The sequence below is a fragment of the Taudactylus pleione genome, unplaced genomic scaffold (genome assembly GCF_031769625.1).
Source record: "Taudactylus pleione unplaced genomic scaffold, aTauple2 ptg000609l, whole genome shotgun sequence".
In the NCBI taxonomy this organism is placed as follows: Eukaryota; Metazoa; Chordata; class Amphibia; order Anura; family Myobatrachidae; genus Taudactylus; species Taudactylus pleione.
This window is the reverse complement of record NW_028285011.1, coordinates 13,622,779-13,646,316: the sequence shown is the minus strand read 5'-3', so window position 1 is coordinate 13,646,316 and position 23,538 is coordinate 13,622,779. Positions and strand designations below refer to the sequence as shown.

General features: G+C 41.2%; 1 protein-coding gene across 1 annotated transcript in view; it reads right to left on the bottom strand.

Moving 5' to 3' along the window:
- Nucleotides 1–4,272: 4,272 nt before the first annotated feature.
- The window catches only part of RNF149 (ring finger protein 149), a 95,041-nt gene continuing 75,775 nt past the window's right edge, over nucleotides 4,273–23,538 (bottom strand). The window contains exons 6-7 of the mRNA XM_088454181.1: nucleotides 13,654–13,849; nucleotides 4,273–5,297 (exon numbers count right to left, since the gene is read on the bottom strand). Coding sequence (XP_088310307.1) covers nucleotides 5,257–5,297; nucleotides 13,654–13,849 — 237 coding nt within the window. The 3' untranslated portion in view covers nucleotides 4,273–5,256. The remainder of the gene's footprint in view (nucleotides 5,298–13,653; nucleotides 13,850–23,538) is intronic.

Sequence of the window (23,538 nt, the reverse complement as noted above, 5' to 3'; positions counted from 1 at the left end):
GAATGGGACCAAAGTCTAAACACAGAATGCATTTATGTTTCATATACACACAGCATGCAGGTAATTTGTTTAAGGCACAAAATTATTAAAAATTGTGTCAAAGTTTGTGTACTTGAACCATCAGAATGCAAAAGGTTTCACTATCTCAGTCATGCTAAAAAAATGAATCCGTATTTCTGAATATTTGGATATGGGAGACTCAAGTTGTATTTCAATAGTTTACAGAGCATTCCTCAAGATACTTCAGTTTAGTCCCACAAAATGGTACATGAACTATTTGACACGTGCATGAGCAGGACTAAGCTTTTATATGTTAATACACACCCATCAGCCATAACATTATAACCACTGACAGGTGCCATTGTAATGAGATATTCAATGTTATTCACTTCACCTGTCAGGGCAGCCAATGAACACTCAGTTCTTGAAGTTGATGTGTGAAAAAGACAAACCAGTAAACCAGCCACAGGGTCATGGGCTTCCAAGGCTCATTGACGCGCATGGGGATCGAAGCCAAGACAGTCTGTGCCATAGAAGAGCTGAAACAGTTAATAATGGCTATAATAGGTGTCAGAACACAGAGTACATCGCAGCTTTCTGTATAGCTGCAGACCGGTCAGAGTGACCATACTAACCCATCCACCGCTGAACACACCTACATTGGGCACATGAGCTTCCACTCTGAACCATGTGGCCTGATCTGATGAAATATTATATATATATATATATTTTTTTTTTTTTACACATCATGTAAATAGCTGGGTGCATGCATAGTTTACCTGGGGAAGAGATGGCATCAGGATGCATTATACAATCTGAAGAAGGCAATCGTGATGCTCTGGACAATGTTCATAGCAACAGTATTCCCTGAATTACCTTTCAGCATGGTCATGCACTCTGCCATACTGTGAAAATTGTTCAGGAATGGTATGAGAACCATTACAAAAGCGTTCAAGGTGTTGACTTGGCCTCTAAATTCCCAGATCTCAATCTGATCGAGCATCGGTGGGATGTGCTGGAAAAACTAGTCAGAGAAATGGAGGCCCCACCTCACAACTTAGAGGATTTGCCAGATACCAATTTCAGAGGTCTTGTGGAGTCCACGCCTTGACTGGTAAGAGCCGTTTTGGCATGAGGAGGACCTACACAATATTAGGCAGGTAGTTTTAATCTATTATATACCCCCATTGGCGCCAGGTTTTTGTCTGTAGGTAGTTTTAATGTTATGGCTGAAAGGTGAACATGGGATCTAGTCACATGGTCAACAGTTACCATATCGCTATGTGAAATGCCCACATTCTCAGAATGCTGAGGGTTTGGCTAAGGCTGTGGAGGTAGGTTAGGGGTAAAATACTTTCAGAAACACTACTCAAATTACTGGTCACATGGATGCTGGGACCCACAAGATGAAGCTGGAGAGACTAGGTAAGTGACCGATGGACCATGACGACAGGTCATCCTTGTAAACATGATGAATGTTGACATGGTCACTATCAACCTTTTCATGTCGACATGATAACGGTTGGCTTAACATACCACAACCATCTATATTACGATTACTTAAATAGAATTGTACATTAGGCAAGACATGCAAATATGGAGAGAATCAGAAAGAGAATAAACCATTGTACATGAGACTTATGCCTGGACTCTATCCAAGCTGGCAGTACCTGCTTTGCAAAGGAGTAAATTCATTCAGCAAGTAATGGCTCCCTGCCTGTGATACACTGCAGTAAGCAGCTCATTCATATACAGGTATTATAGTTATGTAATCATATATCCAGCTCCTAGTGTCTACTGGGAAATCCCTTGTTGTTTTGATCTACCACTTCTAGTCTCTGGTGCTCATCTGCACATTGGTAAGTGTATATGAGTAAAATCATCCGTCTGATGTATTGGGCCTGACATAACAACTGGGCATAAATTTTAACCACCACCGGGTTCCTGCAGCATGTGTACAGGCGATCGGCAGGCCGTCTGTACACATCAGCAGATGATACAGGGAGAAAGGAAAATTGGGTAATGGGGAAGAGACAATTGCACAGAAGAATCCACTGAATATTATTACAATTACTTATAGAGAGGTGCACCCTCAGAGTAAAATATCATGTAAGAGGGAAAGAAGAAGAAAAGAACTCCTATGACGGGGCCATACAGCTGTAGGGGACACAGTGCGCACTGGAGGATCCCCACATCACGTTCCTGCCTTGGGAGACTAGAAGACAGGTAACTTGCCTTTATCTACCCTCATTGCTCTCTCATTAGTTGTCACTGACCAGACTCCTTGCGCTACCATTTGGCAACAGGGATACTGAGTTAGGAGGACACTAACAGCAGAGGCAATCTGTACTACTTCATAGGTGCCATATGTCAGTGACACTCATTCCTCGTCTGATATTAATATGACGTGGAAAAGCAGCATCTGACTTATAAGTGCAACCATCTCTTATTGTTCATTACTATCTAGTAAGGATTTTTCTTTACATATTTTCTCTCCCAGGCAGAAGGGAGGGACGCCTCCAATTAATTGAGCAATTATGCTTTAAAATGTATATGTAAAACGTGGTGATCAGCCTTTTATAACTTTCACTATTTACTTTATGTTTCACATATTTCGCCTCACTATAACACGTGAAGATACACTTCACATATGCACTTTGGTAATTATTTGATATGTTATGTTTTCACCAGGGTTTGTCTCCTCTATTACAATGAGTCAATTTGGTGGAACCCTTTATTATTAGGAGGAATGTGTTTCAACTGATAGAATTATCTGTGCTGACCTATTTATAATAGATTGTATATTATACTCAGTAATTACTAATACTATCTGAAGTATAGGTGACATCCAGTTGTGTATAACATATCATATTTTTTCTATTATTTTTTTGCACTTTTTTCATTATGTATGTGTGTCTTTTTCTTGCCTGGCAGTAATATTTTAATCAATTCAATAAAAGGTATATTTTATTATATTTATATGTGACCCCCATATTTAACTGGAGTGTGCCCAGTCATAGGAGTTCTTTTCTTCTTCTTTCCCTCTCACATCAGCAGATGCACAGATATATCTGCACATCAACCGAACGGCCGATATATCGGCTAGTGTGTACCCAGTTTTACAATGCAGTTCAAACAGACCAAACTAGATAAATGCAGTCATCTTCCCTCTCTTTACCTGCACTCACACCCAGATTACTAATTGAACATGTCCACTTTCCTGTTCCTACACTACTTTATCTACCCACTACTCCACCCACACTTTTGTAGTAGAACCCTTTGTTGGTGGTCTGATAAGTGTGACCACTTGTATCCCACTAAACTATTCCTCCTCAAATGCAGTTTGCAATGGGATGCGTGTGCATATTGTTACTGGTAATGGAATCTATAAAGAGTGGCAACCAATGGGATTTATGCAATGTGGTCGGATTACGTGCTAAAAATAGGATAGCGGGGTCTGGACAAAGAAATCTGATTGCATGAATGACAATGGAGTCTGATTACAATATTTATTATAGTGCTTTCCTCATGCTGGGAACCAGGGGTGTATCTAGGGATCCAAGCGCCCCTGGCAATGTAATGGACAGGCGCCCCCCACCCCCCCCTATGCAGTGCCCCCAGTAGTAACCCTCCAGTAGCAATCCCACTATGCTGCATTTCCCCCATTAGTAGCCCCCCCTATTCAGTGCCCCAAGTAGTAGTCCCCCCTATACAGTGCCACCAGTAGTAGCCACCCCCTAAATCACCCCCAGTAGTGGCCACCACCATAAATTACCCCCAGTAGTCATGCAGACTCTCATTAGCTGGCTGCTATTACAAACACACAGCCGCCGCTGGCAGCTGCGTGTTTGTAAACTGTGTAGGGCAGACCGCTCTCACTGCGGTCTGCCCTACACTTGTGGGGCCGAGGGACTTGTCCACTCCTTGGCTACTGGTGGCACTGCCGGGTGGTGCCCCCCCTTTGGTCGGCGCCCCTGGCGAGTGCCATCCTGGCCAATGGGTAGATACGCCCCTTCTGGGAACAAATGCACTTCATAGTTATGTAACAATGTAATCTGAAATGTGGCTGGTAAGTCAGTGCAGAGTAGCTTTCAATGGATTATGTGCAAATAAATGTAACAGACATTAGAACACTTATGCACACAGAGATACACATGAAAAGCAGTGTGCACCAAAGCTACTCTTCCATGCATACAAAACGCATTTATAAAGAAACTGACAGCTGCATAAAGAAACACATACTAAAAACACAATTAAAAACCAACCAACTAATTACAACAAATAAAAATGTTTTAATTCCTCTTTTTGTGTGTTCAGCACAGTACATAATGGTGTAATAATGTTATTTGCTTTGCGACTAACTGTAAACAGGAGGGGAAAAAAAAAAAAAATATGCAGCAGTCTTTGGTCCAACTATGTAATAAGTAAACCTATAGGAAGTCAGCAAGTTATGATCATATCCATGTAAAGATGTGTAATCTATTAATGTTTTAGTTTTTCATCCACATCAATAAAACCTGTTCATCACTGCAATCACACATTCCTGAGTTGGATCATACACAGCGTCGTCATCACTGCAGGTGTCCGGATGCCTGAGCTGGATCCAACAAAACACAAACTTCTTCATTACTGTAGGTGCCCGGTTTCCTGAGGTGGATTTTGTAGAACTGAATTTGTTCATCACTGTGGTCTATACAGAATACCTGAGCCAGATTTCCAGATTCATCTCCACTTGTAAAGTTTTAGCTTGTATGGGTAAAAAGTTAGAGGGTTAAGTACCAGACTTCAACACAAATGTCTCTTCCTCTCATAAGTGCTTTCTTTGTTGTTTTTCCACGGAGTCCCAAGTAAATGTGAAAAGGAAACTAGTACGTAAACAAAACTGCTATGCTGCCATAGTTACAGTTTAGCACAATAAATGTTCAATCCTTTTTTCACCTCCCTCCGGCAGTGGACTGGACACCATTTTTGGTTATCACTTTTGTGTGACACCATGTGGGATCAACGCTAGTCCTCTATATTACTACTAGACCAAACATTATGGAAATATGTAACAGGTACCATATGCATGTCCTAGTAAACAGGGCTTTTGTGTTAAAAAGAAAGGATCCAACAGTTTTAGATCAGTTATACTTCTCTTTAAACCAAATGTAACTTCATGGCTTTTTTTCAACCCGTACAAGTAAAAACAAGTTCTAGCACAGTCCAAATGTTCCTCAACGAGTAAGGTTAGTGAGAAGTAGGATTTTCAGAATTCTATATTTGCTCCCCTGGTATATCCTCACTGCCAGGACCATCTGTAGAGTAAAAGACAATGTTACATGATTTACAAAAGTCCAAAAGAGTTCTACAAAACATTGGTTTATTGGGCTACATATGAGGTGCTTACAACATACTTTAACCACTTAACCGACAAAAAAAAAAAAAAATTCTAAAAACTGCTCAGAAATTGTTTTTTTTTTTTATGAGTGAATTAGGTGAAGAACATCTATTTCAACTTATCTAAAATGATTTCAATGAAAGAAAAAAAATATAGTAAAAAATAAAAAATAAGAGTTATGGTAACTTACCTTTGTTAACTCTTGGGGATACCATGGGGAAACTGTGGTTGGAGTGATCCAGGCACCAAACTGTTAAGCTTTTAGCTCCCAGGATGCCCAAGGTCGTCCTCCACATATACCCAGCCCCTGGCCACAGGCACTCCATTTTGTAAACTAGCCCAAGGCAGGAGAAGGAAAGAGGAGAAGGAAGTACCATGTACACCAGAAACACTCACACAAGATGACCAAAAGAAAAATTACCCAATGCAGCCAGGTGCGTTAGGGTGGGTGCCCTGTAGACTTCGAAGAAAGAGAGTTAACAAAAGGTAAGTCTACCAGAACTCTTATTTTCTTCTTCAAGTTCCATAGGGATCCACAGAGATACCATGGGGATGTCCTAAATCAGTTCCCCTAAGGGTGGAGATGCTCCTGAGCAGAAAGGAGAACCCGCCACCCAAAAAAAGCACCCCAAGAGGCATACGTGTCAAAAGGCGTGGACAGAAGACTACGGAGGCACCACGACGAAATGCCCACGATGGTCCCAAAGACCGGGTAGAATGTGCTGTCGCAGTGTTTGGAACAGGAAGATCAGCCTGCGTGTAAACCTGAGAGAGAGAGTCATACGCAACCAACAAGCCAGAGTTTGTTTATTAGCTGTCCATCCTTGTTTGTGAAAACCATAAACAAAAAGAACGTCTGATTTTCTTTAAGAGTTTGTACGATCCACTTAAATACAGACAGCCCAAACCACATCCAAGGAGGCTTCACCTACAGAAAGATGTGAAGACTGAAAAGCTGGAACCACAATCTCTTCATTGACATGAAAACAGGACACTACCTTAGGAAGGTAACCCGCGCGTGTACGGAGAACAGCTCTATCCTGGTGAAATATCAAAAAGGGGGAGCGACAAGAGTGCTGCCAAATCAGAATCACAGAGCTGGAGAAACCTTTGGCTCTTAAGATGGAAGAGCCACGCCGTCAAAGACAGACGAGGTAGGTCCGGATAAAGGCACTAACAGATCCGGCCATAGAGGAAGAGGAAGCGGCATGTCTATGGATAGATTCCGTATGTCGGTGAACCAATGGCACCTGGGCCAAGCAGGAGCTACCAGTATTACTGTCCTGCCTTGCTGCTTGTAATTTCGTGAGGACCCTTGGGAGGAAAGAAATCAGAGAAGAGAGATATGCCAGTGTGAAGTCCCACTTCACTGCCAGCATTTCCACAAAGGCTGCTCAGGGGTCACTGGTCCTGAACACGTACCTTGGAACCTTGTGGTTGTGATGTGAGGCCATGAAGGTCCACGTCTGGTCGGCCCCATTTGTTTACCAGAAGTTGAAAAAAGAAAAACCGGATGGAGAGATCACTCTCCAGCGTTTATGTCCTAACGACTTGGGGAGTCTTGTTTCCCAGTTGAGGACACCCGGGATGAGTATTGCCGAGATAGTCAGAAGATGACGTTCTGCCCAAATCAGAATGTTTGTCACTTCCCACATGGCTGCATGACTTCATGTGCCTCCCTGATGATTGAGATAAGCTTCTGTGGTCGTGTTGTCAGACTGAATCTGGAACAGCCTGCCTTGGAGTAGGTCCTGTGCCAGGATGAGCGCTTTGTATACTGCATGCAGCTCTAGGATGTTTATGGGCAGGTGACTTTCCTGATTTGGCTATCTTCCCTGAAAAGGTATGATGACCTGTCACCACCCCCCATCCGCAAAGAGTGGCATCCGTGGTGAGCAGCACCCAATTTGGAATCCAAAATGGATGACCCTTGTCCAGGTGAGCCTTTTTTTTAGCCACCACAAGAGCGACGAACCTCCGGCGTGAGAAGGATCCTTTGGGACCGTATTAAATGATGCTACCCGTTCCACCGATAGAGAATCAATTGTTGCAGAGGCCTGGAATGAAATTGAACATATTCCACCATTTCGAAGGTGGATACCATTGACCTTAGGACCTGCATCGCTGACAGAATGGATACCTTTCGCTTGCGTACTCTCAATATTGGGTCCAAAATCTTGGCCACTAGCAGAAATACCCTTTGCGCTTGAGAATCCAGAAGTGCCCCCAGATGTACCATCCGCTGTATTGGAGAAAGAGGATTCTTCCAATTGATGATCCAGCCATGTGTCTGTAGGCAGGCAATGGTCAGTTGGAGATGGTGTTGCAGAACAGCTGGAGATTGTGCCAATATCAGAAGGTTGTCCAGGTATGGAAGTATACTGATTCCCTGACGCCTGAAGTAGACCGGCATAACTGCCATTATTTTGGTGAAGACCCGAGGGGCCATTGATAGGGCAGTGCTTGAAATTGGTAATGTTGTTGTAGGACAGCAAACCATAGAAATTGTTGGTGGGATCGCGTGACAGGCACATGCAGATACGCATCCTGAATGTCCAGGTAAGCCATAAAATCCCCAGGTTCCATTTCCAAAATAATTGACCAAAGAGTCTTCATACAGAACTTGGGTACATGGATAAACTTGTTGAGGGTTTTCAGATTAAGAATAGGGCATGAGACCCATTTGGTTTCTGATCCAAAAATAGATTGGAGTGATAACCCTCCCTTATTGAACCACAGGAACCGGGATGATCATCCCTGCCCGCAGCAGGGAATAAATGGCCTCCTGGAGGGCCAAGGCCTTGATAGAACCTTATGGGGGAGTTGTAAAAAAAAAAAAAAAATCTGATGAAGATACCTCCGGAAAGTGAGCGCATACTCGAGAGACCACTTCTCGGACCCAGGAGTCTTGTAGTTGGATGCCAGTAGTCCGCAAATTGAAGAAGTCGGCCTCCCACCCTGGGTTCCCCCAGGAGGAAGCTCGTCCCATCAGGCCGAGGGTTTGTCATCCAGCTTAGAGGCTGGACGTCTGACCAGCCAGGATCTCTTAGTCTGCAGCTTAGTGGTCTTGCAAGAACTAGACGGTCTGGAGGAAGACTGTCATTTTCTTATTCCCTGAGGGCGAAAGGACCAAAAAGAAGATTGCCTAGACTTTGACAGCCTCAAAATCTGCCATCAGCAGCTACATCAGAGTAGCCACCATCTTATCCAATTCTGCTCCAAAAAGTATGTTTCAATAAAAAGGTAAGGATTCCAGAGCGCTCTTGGATCCGGTATCTGCTTTCCAGAACCTTAACCAAAGGGCTCTACGAGCAAAAACCGAAGCTGCCGATTCTTTAGAAGCCAGGAGCCCAGCATCTATTGCAGCTTCTCCCAAATAAGAGGCAGTTTCCCGTATGTGGGAGATATAGGTCAGCTGTTCTCTAGTAGCATTTGGTAGTGTATCTTCTAATGCCTCAGTCCATTCTTCAACTGCCTTGGACACCCAAGCCACGGCCATAGCCGGTTGAGTAACAGCTCCAGACAATGAAAACACTGATTTAAGACATGTTTCGTTTTCAATCTGTAGGATCTTTAAGGGAGTATGCTGACGGTATAGGTAATGTAGCACTCCTTACTAAATGTGTACATTCAGTAGGTGGGAAAGAATACAAAGATGCTAATCTTTTTGTAACATGGAACCATTTATCCGGGTTACTCCATGCTTCTTCCATAAGTTCAGTGAGCTACTCAGACTTTGGAAACTCAGCTTTTACCACCTTCTGGTGTTTAAACAATGGAGCCTTAGGTCTAGGGGCTGGCTCATCACCCTATATATTTAGGAATGATTTGACCGTCCTCACCAAAGAAGGGACATCCACTGTAGAAGGATGGTCCTCCCCTCCTGAGATAGACCCTGGAGAAGAACCCGGCGCATCATCCGATTCCTCCGATGATGCACCTGAATCTACATTCTTAGCAGACTGATAAAATTATATTGTCCGCTGAGGTGCTTAGTGACTACCGGTCTGTTCGCCTGTAGCTGACTGAGCCGTACTCTGACTTGAGTGGGCATAAACATCCATCCAGAAAGGATGTACAGGGGGAACAAACATAGCAGGCTGGAACTGCTGTGGTATCCTATTAAGGGAGGCAGCGTGGGAGTAGCCAAAGGGTCCAGTAGCTGCATCATAACCTGAGACAAGGATGACAGCCAAGATGGATCCTGTACAGGGGCTAATAAACTGGACTGGTAAGGTGGTTCTGTATACAGGATGGTTTGTGTACTGTTTGTTTTAAAGTCCTGAGGGGACAAGCCCGCCCAACAACTTTTACATGAAACCAGCACGGAGGCCACAGTTTCCCATTTACCTTTATTCTTAGACATAAGTGCAAATGTGACTGCCTTCACAAATAACAAAATAAATGTACAATTTTAAAAAATATATATATATATTGCCCACACACCTGTAACAAAGGGTTGAGGAGAAATAGTGATAGTTATACCTGACAGTATAGAAAAATAAAGGCAGTAACAACACAGCAGAGCTAGCAAAAGTCACTTACAATGCATATACAATATACTTGCAATGGGCCCTGAGTCAAGTACTCAAACCACAAGGCTAGGTAGGATTTGAGCACTGTATAACCTGGCCTCTTGGGAGAGGTATACAGGGAGACCAGACCCAAACCTCCTGAGATCAGCAGCTTCAGCACAACGATAGTGGTCGATGTGCGTCTCATAACAGAGGAGGGTAGGAGGAGCAACCCAGACGCAAGAAAACTACAGCTGGATCGGCGGCTGGAGGAGGGGCTGCCGGGAAGAGTCTACCTCCCCTATGCTGTAACAACCCCCGGGTGCGCTGGCCCCGACGCCAGACTGACTTGCCCCGGTGGTTTAGTGGGAGATCGAACTCAGCGGTCGCCCCTCTAAAATTCGCCGAATGCAGGTCTCCAACCACCGAAGGTACGAACTGCCACATGGTTCCCAGCGAGCTCTGCGTCAGCGCACTTCAGGTTACAGTCCCGGGTCCCAGCATCGCAGCTAGCCAAGCTCCGCTGGTGTCCGCCAAAATAACCAGTCCTTTTACTGGTGTTGCGGTGCTGACAGGAATAGATGGAGCAGCAGCGCAGGCGTCCTTTAGGACGCCTAGCGCTGCTTGCTCTAATAATAAAAAATTACTAAAATATATCATAAAATAAAAAGCTCGAGACTGCCTGAGCAGTCCCCATGTTATAAGAGGTGCATTTGAATCCTGCCGCACCAAACTCAAAACTGAGGGCCTGTAGCCAGAGGCGGGGTATATGTGGAGGAGGACCTGAGGCATCCTGGGAGCTGAAAGCTTAACTGTTTGGTGCCTGGATCACTCCAAACACATTTTCCCCATGGTAGCCCTGTGGATCCCTATGGACCCTGAATAAGATTGTTTAAAAAAAAAACAAACAAAAAAAACATCGGATCATCAAATCACCACCATCGAGACTTCCTTTTTTCACAGCAGCTTCGGGTACCAGGTACAGTTTAGGGGGTGATCGTCAGCACGGCAGACACTGGAAGAGGGTGCAGGCACCAGAAGTGTCCTTCTGAGAGCAGCAGCTGTGGGAAGATTCTCTGCCTGCAGCCGGCCACACTGTTTATCAGACTGGTCAAAATATTGCGACCAGAAGAGATTACGTACAGCCTGGTGTGACTGGAAAAAATACGACCATGCCAGGCAAGTGGTTAAGACATTGGTAGAAGTTTTTAGAATAATTTTACTGTCGTGTGAAAAGTACCTAAAATAACTCTGCTTAGCATATTAGCAACTGCAATCATACAATCTATATATAATACGATATATTAGAAATCAATAGAAAAGTAATATTTGACAGCTGATAAAACTAGTTTCTGGGAGATTGTAGGTGGCAACAGACTGTGCCGCACGAAGCCCAGCACGCCTCTAAGGGGCTGTCTAGCGCCACCTGTGGGCGTATCTATTGTCACTCAGGGGCGCTGCAAAATAAATATACTGTCTCTTGGAATAAATAGACTGCTACTTTACTTATATTGTGCTTTTTGTTGTTATGTTATTAATGAGGGATGCAAGACATTGTATAGTAATAACAGCCGGTTCCTCACTGAATAATGGGCCTGATTCAGAGTTGGACCATAATACGATCGCAGCTGCGATTTCACACAGAACACAGCTTTCGAAAATATGCTAATAGTTCCAGAAGCGGGAGGGTAGGCATGTATGACACACACTACTAACCACAGAGCTACACACTGTATACTGTGCACCTGCCATCCAACAAGTGTTAGCTAATACACACACATGACGCAGTTCCCACTACTGCTAGTTTGTTTTATTATTATCATCATCAATTTATATGGCGCCACAAGTGTTCCACAGCGCCTTACAAAGTACATAAACAAATGGTAGACAAGTGACTTACAGAACAATACAATACAGGACATGGATAATATATATTGCTACATTAGCGACCATATCACCCAGATAAGCAACAGAGCATAAGCAACCAAGTGTTAGGTGCCCTAGTGACGAGTAAGAAGTAAATTACACTATAGTAAGGAGAAGCACAAGAGGATAGAGGACCCTGCTCGTGAGAGCTTACATTCTAAAACGGAGGGGAAGACAAACAGGGGTGACACAGATGGGGTAGATGGGGAGGAAGGAGCATGTAGCACGGAGTTAGAATGATAGCTGGAAGGCTTTGATGAAGTAGTGGGTCTTGAGAGCCCGTTTGAAGGATTGCAAACAGGTGGAGTGTCTGATGGGGAGTGGGAGAGAGTTCCAGAGGTGGGGAGCAGTGCGGGCAAAATCTTGGAGACGGGAGTGGGAAGTAATCAGCTGGCATGAAAGGCGGCGTGCATTTTAGAATTCCTTATCAGACTTACATGTTAACACAGGGCCGCCGTGCAAGGGGGTGAAGAGGCCACCACTGACACCTCATTCGCTGTGTCCCCCATTGATCTGATGCCGCACACCGGCTGATGCCACCCGCCAGTCACACAGACCCAAACAGGCAAACACTGCGCAGTGTTAGGCGACCACCGTTACCCATAACCCCGTGGTGGCCGGCCTTACAGTACTAATACGTCATGTGTCGTGACATCTCCCGCACAGGCCCCGCCCCTTGACATCTCTGGACTTGTGCAGTCTGCATTTTCAGCAGGGGGGGCAGTGGGAAATCGGGAGTAGCGGTAAGATTTGCAGGAGAGCAGGAGGACGGGAGGGTAGGCAAGCCTGTGATAACTACATATCAATTATACTAAAATAGTTGCTATATTTTGGTTTAACCAGAGTTCATGTACAACTACAATCAATAAATGAAGTCACATTTTTGGGACCTGGCAATTATACACAAGAAAAGGAATAGTGGCTATCAACTTGCATACATGCGATTAGAGCCTAGGTTTTTCTATGGATATGCTGCTCATTTAAACAGTAGTGAAAACAGTTTTATATACTGTTGCCATATGCCTGTTGGACAGGGCTGCTGAGGGGAACACCCCCAATTTAAGCTCTTGTTGAATCTACTTATATTTTACAGGACGGTTTATGGAGGTCTAGTAAATAATCTATTTGTTCACCATTTGCGTCACTGACTTATCCTTTTTAGCTAGTATTCTTAAGCCTTATTATGATTGTTTTATTTATTAAGTCTTTTAATTCATAATGCTTTTACTTTACAATATGGGTGGAGGGACATTAGTTGGGAGTGGAAACTAAATATACGGCTGAACTTACAAAAAAAAAATTATGAGATAGGTGTGGCACCTTGGTAGCGGTGGGTAAGCGGTGTGGGGAGAGATGCTTTGGGCCAACGTTCACTTTAATAGGCTAGGCTACATAGCAGTCTGTGCACAGGGCACACAGTGACATTGGTGTGAGTGGTGGGTGAAGGCGCTGCTGCCATAAGTCTGTATAACGCTCATGGTCACGTGGGCCACTCCCGCAACTAGGGCCACTATGCAAAGCAATACAACTATAACACCTCAAATAAAATAAAAAATAATGTTGGCAGAAGTGATTTCACCGTGGGCTTAGTTTGGTGAAGGCTACTTAAAAAGGGAAAAACTTTGATGTATATTATATACTACATTATATTAGATGGACACCATTCGTGAGCAGGAATTAACCTAACAATTCCAGTCCTGTGATTATATTACGAAGGTAAATTAAGCACTAACCAGCAAAAAAAAAAAAAAGACAAAAAGTTATCTGCAGAAATCATGTAGTCTGGGAAAATAACAGTAACAAGAACACAATGGCACCTAGCACTGCACTCACCCAGCAATGCAGTGGTTTCCTCTGCGTCTTCTTTGCTAATGTTACACTGATGTAAAGAGTCGCTTGTTGAAGAAGTAGGCAGGTTGTTTATTTCACTTCTGTTCTCCTCTTGGGCAAAACTTAAAGTCCCAACAGATAGGCTGCTGCCAGCGATAGATTCAGGAACAGGAATTTCTAGCGTTTCGTCAGGTTCCACCTAAAGAGGGGATTGTTAATAAGGCTGTTCCAGTAATAAGACAACCAATTTAAACATGTGCTTACGTTATAGATAGCCTTTATACAGTATAAGTGCTAAATCTGAAGCTTCAACCTTACATTAGTTTAGAATTGAAATTGTAAATCATGCTGAAACTGCAAGGGCTTAGTCACTCCACCTCTCATTGGAATACTCTATATCTATCCATCTATATATATTCCAAAAACACAAGCATACTTCTGCCAGCTTACCTTATGGGTGGAGACAGATAACGAATGGTAAGTCAGCCAAGTCCTAACTAATTTTACTTGCTTGTGATCATCTCTATCTACCATGTAGGTGTAACACAGCACACGCCAAATGTAGTTGTGTTTAGGATGCAGCAGAAAATGATTTCAAGCAAGATCTATTTTGAAAACATTACCTTTGTATTCGGTTTGCTAAGTGGGGTGTGTCCGCCAATAATATAGTGGATGAGTTTATTAGATAATCATGAATGTAAGAAGAATGAGATTGGTCATATAGGTTTTATTTAGAAGTGCAAGTGTTAATTGTTTTTGTAGAATGGGTTACAGAAAGTCAACTGTATATACTGATATATATCAAGAACGGTTCCTCACTGGATGTCCTGCACTAAATCCCCATTTGTTGTGCTTACATCTGTTCTATACACTTAAGGTGCGTATCCACTAGCAGATAGTGGAACAACAGTACGATTACAACATTGTAAACGTACAGTCGTTCCTCTTCACCTGCAGTGCCTATACTGAACGATATGTCGTTCAGTGCAGGTACCCTCCCTCATCCCTGAACATGGTCAATCTGTCATTATCGACAGATTGAGCAGCATGTTCAGGCGATGATTAATGTCGAAAATGATCATCGGGAGTGCGCATCGCTGGTCGTTTGACATTTTCATGCCCGATTAATGAGCGATTGAACGATATCGTTAGATCGCTCATTTTAATCGGCAAGTGGATACGCGGCTTTAGAGAAAACTATTTTTTTCTTGCTCAATACACTTGCTAAAGAACAACAAGTGTAAAGATGACAGGTATAGCAAATTATCATGTGCAGTTCCTGACTCCATAGTCTCAGTAATAAAATATGGGTGAGCAGAAAATGTTTTGAATTGCTGTCTGACTCCGCAATGAGTGCTCTAATGAACACTAGACAGATGCCCTTAGGATTTTGGAAAGGAGGAATGAGTTTCCTACGCAATAATTTCCTCATTGAATAGTCTCATGAAGCTGCATTTCAAAACATTCTTGAACCATAGCAATTTATTCTAATGTGCAGATGGCAGCAAATTACACCTGGAAGCATGTTTATCAGTGAGTATATGGGGTGAAGTACTTTGGTTTATACGCTCACAAGTTCTAGCAAACCACAGACCAAGTGTTCAATTTTCTACAACAAAGTGATCCTGCACATCGACTGCTGAATACTGCACACTGAGCAAGAAACACCAGGTGCCAACATATACAGATACACAATATATCTGTGCAATCACTTTCTCTATGGACTCCAGAGAACAGACATTTACAGCTACCATTAAGTTGCAAACACAAAAGCAAAACTTATTACACATTTCAATGCAGAACCAATTTTGTCACACAAGGAAAAATGTGACAATTAACACATAAATGAAAGCTTGAGTATAATAATATTTTGTTCACTTGGTGTAACTCATGTAGCAGTACATATTACCACTATGGCGAGAGTTCCAAACCGCTCTATTGATGGACAATTATGATGCTGTCCCACTAGGACCTATTGCTAAAAGGGCCTCTTTATGAAAAGAGAGCAAATCCAATTCTCCAGAGAAAATGGGTGTATTCAACAGACATAGGGCTTATTCCTATTTATTAAGCCCTCCCTGCTCATTGACACTATTACAAGAAATAGCTTTCATTGGGGCTCTATTACAATAAAAAAGCTATTTATTATGAAAAAAACAATAATATTTGTGAAAGTGGAACTTGAAACCCAAGTCAGAACTTTCAGTTTCACTGCACTTGTATAAACCAAAAAAAAGTAGCAATTGGCATTAAGCTGCCCATCCATTTAACAATGCGGGGACGACGGCACGATTACGATGCCGTCGTCTCCCGCGGGGTGAACTGCATACACTGAACGTTCAGACATTCAGTGTATGCAGATCAATCATCCCCGAACACGGCGGTCGTCAGGTTGACAGTCATGTTCGGGCGATGATTGATGTTAAAAACGACCAGTGGGCGCGCGCATCGCTGGTCGTTTTTAACCTTTTACTGCCCGATTTGCGGGCGATTACCAAGCGATGGAGCAATAACGACCATAGTTATCGCTCCATCGCTAGGTTTAATCGCCTAGTGGATGCACAGCATTACTCTGATATTATACTGCCCAAACATAGCTCATGTTTACCAAAGTTCCAAGTACACAGATTTTTTTTTTAACGCTTCTGCAAGCATACCCGACACCTTGTGAAACTATGGCACAGCTCCAGAGAGTGATCTGAACGGTCAGACAACAAAATAAATAGAAAAACAAAAAACTCTGGTTAGCAGCACCAGACACCTGCAGCTTTTATTTTTAAAAAATTTGCAACCCTGCACAATAAACAGAAAAATGCATTTGTAATAGTGGTGTGCAAGCACTTGTACTTGGTGCAGATGTGTCCTTCTATATATTTTACATCTTTGCTACTGTCGTGGTAAAAAGCCCCTTCTCTGAGTCAGGTTCGACGAGACTGCTTGTGCCAGGCATCATTTTTGCCAAAATAATGTGTAAGTCGCAATGCGATGTGACTAGGATGCACCATCAGGTTGTGCTGACGTTTGATATGCAACACTTGTACATCTGTGCCCGACAGTCTCTTTAATTGTATATAAAGCGCTGCAATGCTGCAGCTTTTTTCATTTGATGTTCCACTGTGCCTCATATAGAGGCTCAGGTGCACACAGATATACAACTGTAGCATATCATATTAATCAGCAGAGTCTGCTGGTGTGTCCTAGTCACATCGCGACTTAAGATGCATTTTCGGCAGAAAAAAAAAAGGCGCCCTACACTAACAGGATCTGGTTAGACGCTCTGTGTAGTATATTGCGGCTAGATGTAGGAGGACACATCTGTACATACACTACACACCACCGTACAAAAAGAAATACTGCTAATAGGATATCCAACACTTTTATATCTGTTTCAGAAACAAGAAGAAAAAAGCTAGAGTTCTTTTCGGTGCACTCATATTAAGTGGTACACTACAATGTAATGTATGTATTAAAATATTAAATCTTTATTTGTCAAATTATTAAAATATATCCTGGGGTACCATCTTGCGACATATAAAATCAATAACTCATATTTAAAGAAATAAACAAAAACAATAAGGAGTGAATGATATCAAAAATATATGTGAAAATAAAAAGTTTTCCAAATGCCACTGTCTTTTTATTATATGCTTATTACCACTGATAAGTTTCCCTAATCCGATGTAGATCGATATCTTAGTATGTACTGATATCTTTTTTCCTGTTGTTTCAAGCTGTTGCAAAAGTAATAATTAAATTATACTTATCAGTTTTCTGGTTCTCATATAATATACCAATATATCAGAGAGTAATGTTAACCATTTATCATCCTGGTTCTCTCCGTATATATCACATACTGCTACTATTTATTCATTATGTAATATCATCCCATTTATTGAGGACAATGAAATATGTATTCAATTCACCCTATCACAGGCATATATTCCTCAATCTCTACAGATTCCACAGAGTACATATAATCTTATTCCCGATATCATCAACTGTAGTAATGATATGGTGGTGTTACACTGCCATTTGTTGTTACACGTGTGACATCCCTGCACACACAGATTATCGGCAAACAGATCTCCCCCTTACTCATATCAATACATGATTATCATCACTAGGGAAACATACAGGAATATCCCGTTAATGTAATTATTGCCACTAATAAATTTCTAGTCGGGTGTTGATCGATCTATCGGTATATGCTGAAATTACTTTTATTATTACTACGAACTGTTGTCAATTTAATAAATGAATTATTAGTATCAGTTTTCTAGTTCTCTTAGAATATATCCGTGTGTCAGAGAGTAAAGTAACCAATTGTCATTCTGGTTCTCTCCGTTTATGTTACTATTTAATAATGTCACCCCATGTACTGAGAACAATGGAATATATGTATTTAATTCACCCTATCACAGATATATATTTCTCTCACTCTTAATAAACTCCACAGAGTGTAAATAGTCTTATTCCTAGTCTCATAAGTTACAGTTATGATATGGTGATATTACACTGTTTGTAATTGCACGTGTGGCGTCCGTGCATACATAAATTACCAGCAAACAGAAGTTCCCCTTGATCACATCAAATACACAATTATTATCACTAAGGAAACATTCAGGGATATCTTATTACTAATAGTAAGTGAAGTTATGGTTAGCTTCACATTTTACATGTCTAAATACATGAGGCAGCGGTATGTGTGGAAACGCCGCCGCGCGTTTCGCATAAGGCTGCTTTTTTAAGGCAAATCAACCAGAGCGCTATTTTCTCTGATCCTATATACCCTTGACCTTTATCATCATTGGTCCATTCAAATCATCTCATTACCTCGCTGTCTTTCCACAGGCACCAGCGTGTCTCGTCAGTTCTCTTTCATACACCCGCTGTTAACACCTTCCAGTGAACATAGTATTCTTTCAATTACAGCCGTTATGGCCCTGACGTCATATCTTTATTTATTTGGACTCATCATGAAATGTATACACATTGAATCTACCTCACTTACTTATTAATCTAACTATATTCTGTTATAAATGATATTAACAATATTTTATAAATACTATACTCCTAATTATTGTTGCATGTTACATATATAATATTTTATAAATATAACTCATGTCACATAATCTCCATATGTAATAATTAGCCATAATAAGTATGTATATATATAGAGCATAAATTCTCAAATGACATCCACCCTATACTTATAATTAATTAATAAATATTAAATACATAAATTAATCAAATAAGTGATAAGTGTATAATTATATTAAATTAATAATAATTTCCCTAAACTTCAAATATGTGATTTTAATAATGTGTCTGTGTAAAATAAATAAAATATACTTAACAAACATAAAAATATATAAATAAAACTGCAAACTCATGAAAAAATACATTAAGTGATAACTTTTTATATTAAATCCCTAATGTGTGTATATATATGTAATGTGTAAAAAAGGTGTGTGCATAGTTATTATAAGTGTAAAATATACCTCAATAAAACAATTTATAAAATCCATAAATCTATATATATTGATAGGAGAACAACCTATACTGATATATGTGACATGAAAAATATCCATTTCATAACCAGTATAAATTCATAACATTAACCCAATGATTCCAATTTAAATTCATATATTTTGAAATGCATTTATCTCATATTTAGGGTTTCCAGGGACCTGGAAACAACAGAAAAAAAGATATCAGTACATACTAATATATCGATCTACACCGGATTAGGGAAACTTATCAGTGGTAATAAGCATATAATAAAAAGACAGAGGTATTTGGAAAACTTTTTATTTTCACATATATTTTTGATATCATTCACTCCTTATTGTTTTTGTTTATTTCTTTAAATATGAGTTATTGATTTTATATTTCGCAAGATGGTACCCCAGGATATATTTTAATAATCTGACAAATAAAGATTTAATATTTTAATACATACATTACATCTTATATTAAGTGGTACACTACAATGTATTAGAGTGCACCGAAAAGAACTCTAGCTTTTTTCTTCTTGTTTCTAAAGCATATGTGATATATAGAGTTAGCGGTTGCACCATCCAAGTGACAAAGTATTTATAAGGAACAATTAATAATGGATTACTATACTTGAAAATCACTTGGAATATAAATATGAATACGAGAAGTAATAAGGATTATTAAATATATATATATATATATATATATATATATATATATATATATATATATATGTATACATGTATACATTGTAGTGTACGTTTTTCTCTTGTGTGGGGTTTTACTTTGTTTTCATGACTTTTATATCTGTGCAAGCCTAATCGGTGTGTGAATCCAATGCATCTAGGTTAGGCTTTAATAAGAGCTACTTCTGACAGATAGTGGCATTTGGCTGGCCACATGCTAGCAAGCTATATAACCTGGGTGGTACTTTCAGTTAATCAGAGACTTTTTAGCAGAATTTATTTATACAGCTTATACATATAGCACATTTCTCTGTTGTCTGCAGTCTACATTAATGGCCATATACAATAGCATGTCCATGAATTGAGCCTACATTGTATAGTTTTGCTAGGTTACAATTTCAGGTATTGTTTTAAAGACAGTTTAGAGAAGATATTATTTTCCATGTACATGGTGTTATGTTGATCGCATGACATTTTGCCTAGAGCAAATGTGTATCTTACCATGTAATAAAATGATCTACTTGGTATCCCTGGTCATTTCTGTGTCTCTCTTTCCATGATGTAAAGCACCAGATACCATTTACTTGTAGGCTCAGAGTGATGAGGTCACTGCATGACATGCCCTCAGCCTCTCAGTGACTAGGAGCCTCTGCATCACTGTGGAAGGCAGTAGGTGGTAATGAGCACAGCCTGTGAGTGCAGGGTGGGCCCACAGGTCAAGGGACTGGCATATATGCCCCCCTTACCCAAATCAAGAGCTTGCATACACACACCTATTACAGATGCTCCACCAAATAGTAGCTTAACAATAAAACATTATGGCTAGATCAGCATTAGAGTTCCATAAATCAGGTCCACTCTAAGGGTTTTAGGAACTTTTTACATGGAAGGCTGTAGCAGCTTTACATGAAAGGTTTGATGCTGTTATACTGCCCCCAACAGACTTTGTGATAACAAATAAAAATAATTAATGTTCAATGTAGAGCAAAATTTGAGATTAAGAATATAAAAGGTAAGTTCCTTTTCAACATATTACACACTATGTACAACAATTCAATAGAGCACACATTCATTTTGTATGATCTCGATCAAGTTTTAATGTCAATGACACATCCTTGGGTTGTAGATATATAAGAGCCATTTGACAATGTTGTACAAGATTTCTTGCTGCTGCTGCTGCATACCAGTCCAGCTTCCAAGTGACTCAGGTGTACATACAGTATAACATGGATTGTCAGACCTATTTAAAAAGGTACAAAAGGTAGGGGAAGTAACTGACTTAACCTTATCAGTATGATGTTAGACCAGAAGTTGGTTATCAAGAGTTTTCTGATCTGGTTTATATAGCCTGAAACAGATTAGCAGAACGTTATCTTGAAGCTATTTCAAGAATTCCGGAAAAAGGACCTTCGTTTCGTTAGAAAAATTAAAGCATTGCATGCAGGTTTGATTATCCAGCAGCAGTTTGGTAGACAAAAACAGACTGAGCCTGTAATTTCCTTCAAGAATGCAAATAACAAATCACTAATGTTAAAGCTACCATTCAAGATCCTGGTACTCTTGAAAATCTGCTCATGTTGCACAGTTTACTCTTATTTTCTCCATAAAATTAATAGGAGACAATGCATTTTTATTACCCATGAGTCTTGGCTGAGTTCTTCTGTGAGTTTAGGTCCATTTTTATTTATGCTCATCAATAAATAGAACCCATGTTAATAAAAAGCTGTGCTGCATGTACGGTGAGTTTTGAAACTCAAAACTAAATTTACTAATTGGCTTAACCACTTAACTGACCAATTTTTATTTTTTTTCAAAACCGCACAGAAATAGTTTTTTTTGTTTTTAAATTAAGTTTAAGGAGTATTTTTAAAAATATATTGAAATATGTTATTTAAAAAAATAGTGGTGTTATGCACCTCTCCCCCAACCCCTGTGTCCATAGGTCCCCACTGAAATTTCATTTCTCACCTCCCATCAAAAACAGCCCCACCAGTGTAATAAAATTCCCAGCAATATTAACCCCCAACCCCCTAGTGGTTCTATGTCCCTGTGGCAGAGCCCCCACACCCTGACCCCTAGTGACAATGGGTCCCCAAATTAGCCCACCCCCCACGTGCCACCATATATGTAAAAAAAAAATAATTTATACATACATAACTTCAGACAAAAAAAATACTTGAATATTTATCCCCCCCACTCGTGTCTAGCGCTATCCCCTCACCTTCTTGCAGAGCGCAGTGGAGCGTGGTGCAGGGGAGCTGATCGGTACCCCCAGCTGCAGCTGATCTCTACATATGCTCCCTTCCTCGCACTTTCACAGCATTCTGGGACACGATATTGGGAGTGATATCGATGGACACAGACCACCGCATCACTTCCAGGGTGCCTGAGGAGGAGGAGGAAATCCATTCTGCACGTGTCCTCCATTACACAAGGGGTCACAGCAGGATAGCATTAATGCATGAGATGCAACGTGGTCAGGTAACGCACTCCTGGCTGCAGTCTTATCTCATGCTTTAGTGCCAGGCAAGTGGTTAATTATGGGCACAGGGCCTGATTCAGAGGTGGACATCTTTGTATGTATGCAGCGGTATGGTGAATATCTGCTAATGCCGCAGCCATGAAATTTGTACAGAGGCGGACATCAGCTCAGTCTCTAATAGTTTGCAAACAAAGATGCACCATCGGTCTTCTGAGCAACTATGGTTGCTCGGAATGTCTGTCGAAACGAATACCCCTTTTACCCCGAACTAATAATCCCAGGTTGATACACATCAACCCGAGATTTTTGTCGGTGTAAATGGATCCACCTGGGTCCAGGGACTCGGGGATCCAACTCAGGTGCTTTGCAGATCTTGCCACAGGTTATTCCCGTGCTGCCTTACAGTGTAAATGGCGCGATCCGGGTCACAATGACACTAATCGTGCCGCATGCCGCCCGATTGGCCGGCTTCAGGAGTGCTTGGAGATGACATCATCTCCAAACGTCCATTGCAACGCTGGAAGAGCTGGGTCACTGCAGATCCAGCTCTGGTGTTAACGGCGCCGTAGTATAAAAGGGGTTAGTTCCAGATCTGAGCCGGACCCCCGGGTCAGACCCGGAACTTTGGTTTAAAAGAGCTATAAGCCTCCTGGTCAGTGCAACTGCCAACATGGCTGTCATGCCCAAGAAACGCTCGTAACACGCACGCGTTTAAGTAGCCACACCCTGTTAGTTCCCATAAACGTACATTATCAATCACTCAAAATTCTAACTGCGACATTTGTTGGTATCCAATCGCAAAGCATGCTGTGCAAACATCGGCAGAGGGTCTATAATGTCACATTCCTCTCTGACTAGCAATACCCTAAAAAAAAAAAAAACTGAGAACAGTAATTTAACTCCACAGAATACATGTAGTGCCCTCACTACTTGTACCTGTTTATATTCAGTTGTGTCCTGCCTCTATAGCATTAGCTGTAATGAGGCTTCTTGGGATTATTTAGTCACATGATCCAGTCCCTAATGCATATATCCTAATAAGTCTCATTGGGCCTATTCAGATACTGCTCCTGCAGAAGTATTCTTTGTCAGGTGTAACTGGCACAATTTATTGCTGCAGGACCTGAGATACTACTATGAAAATGATTTGAAGACTAAGCAGAAATAAGTTATAATAAAAGTTTGTTTGTTACAATTTACAAGGATCCTAATTTTCTCATG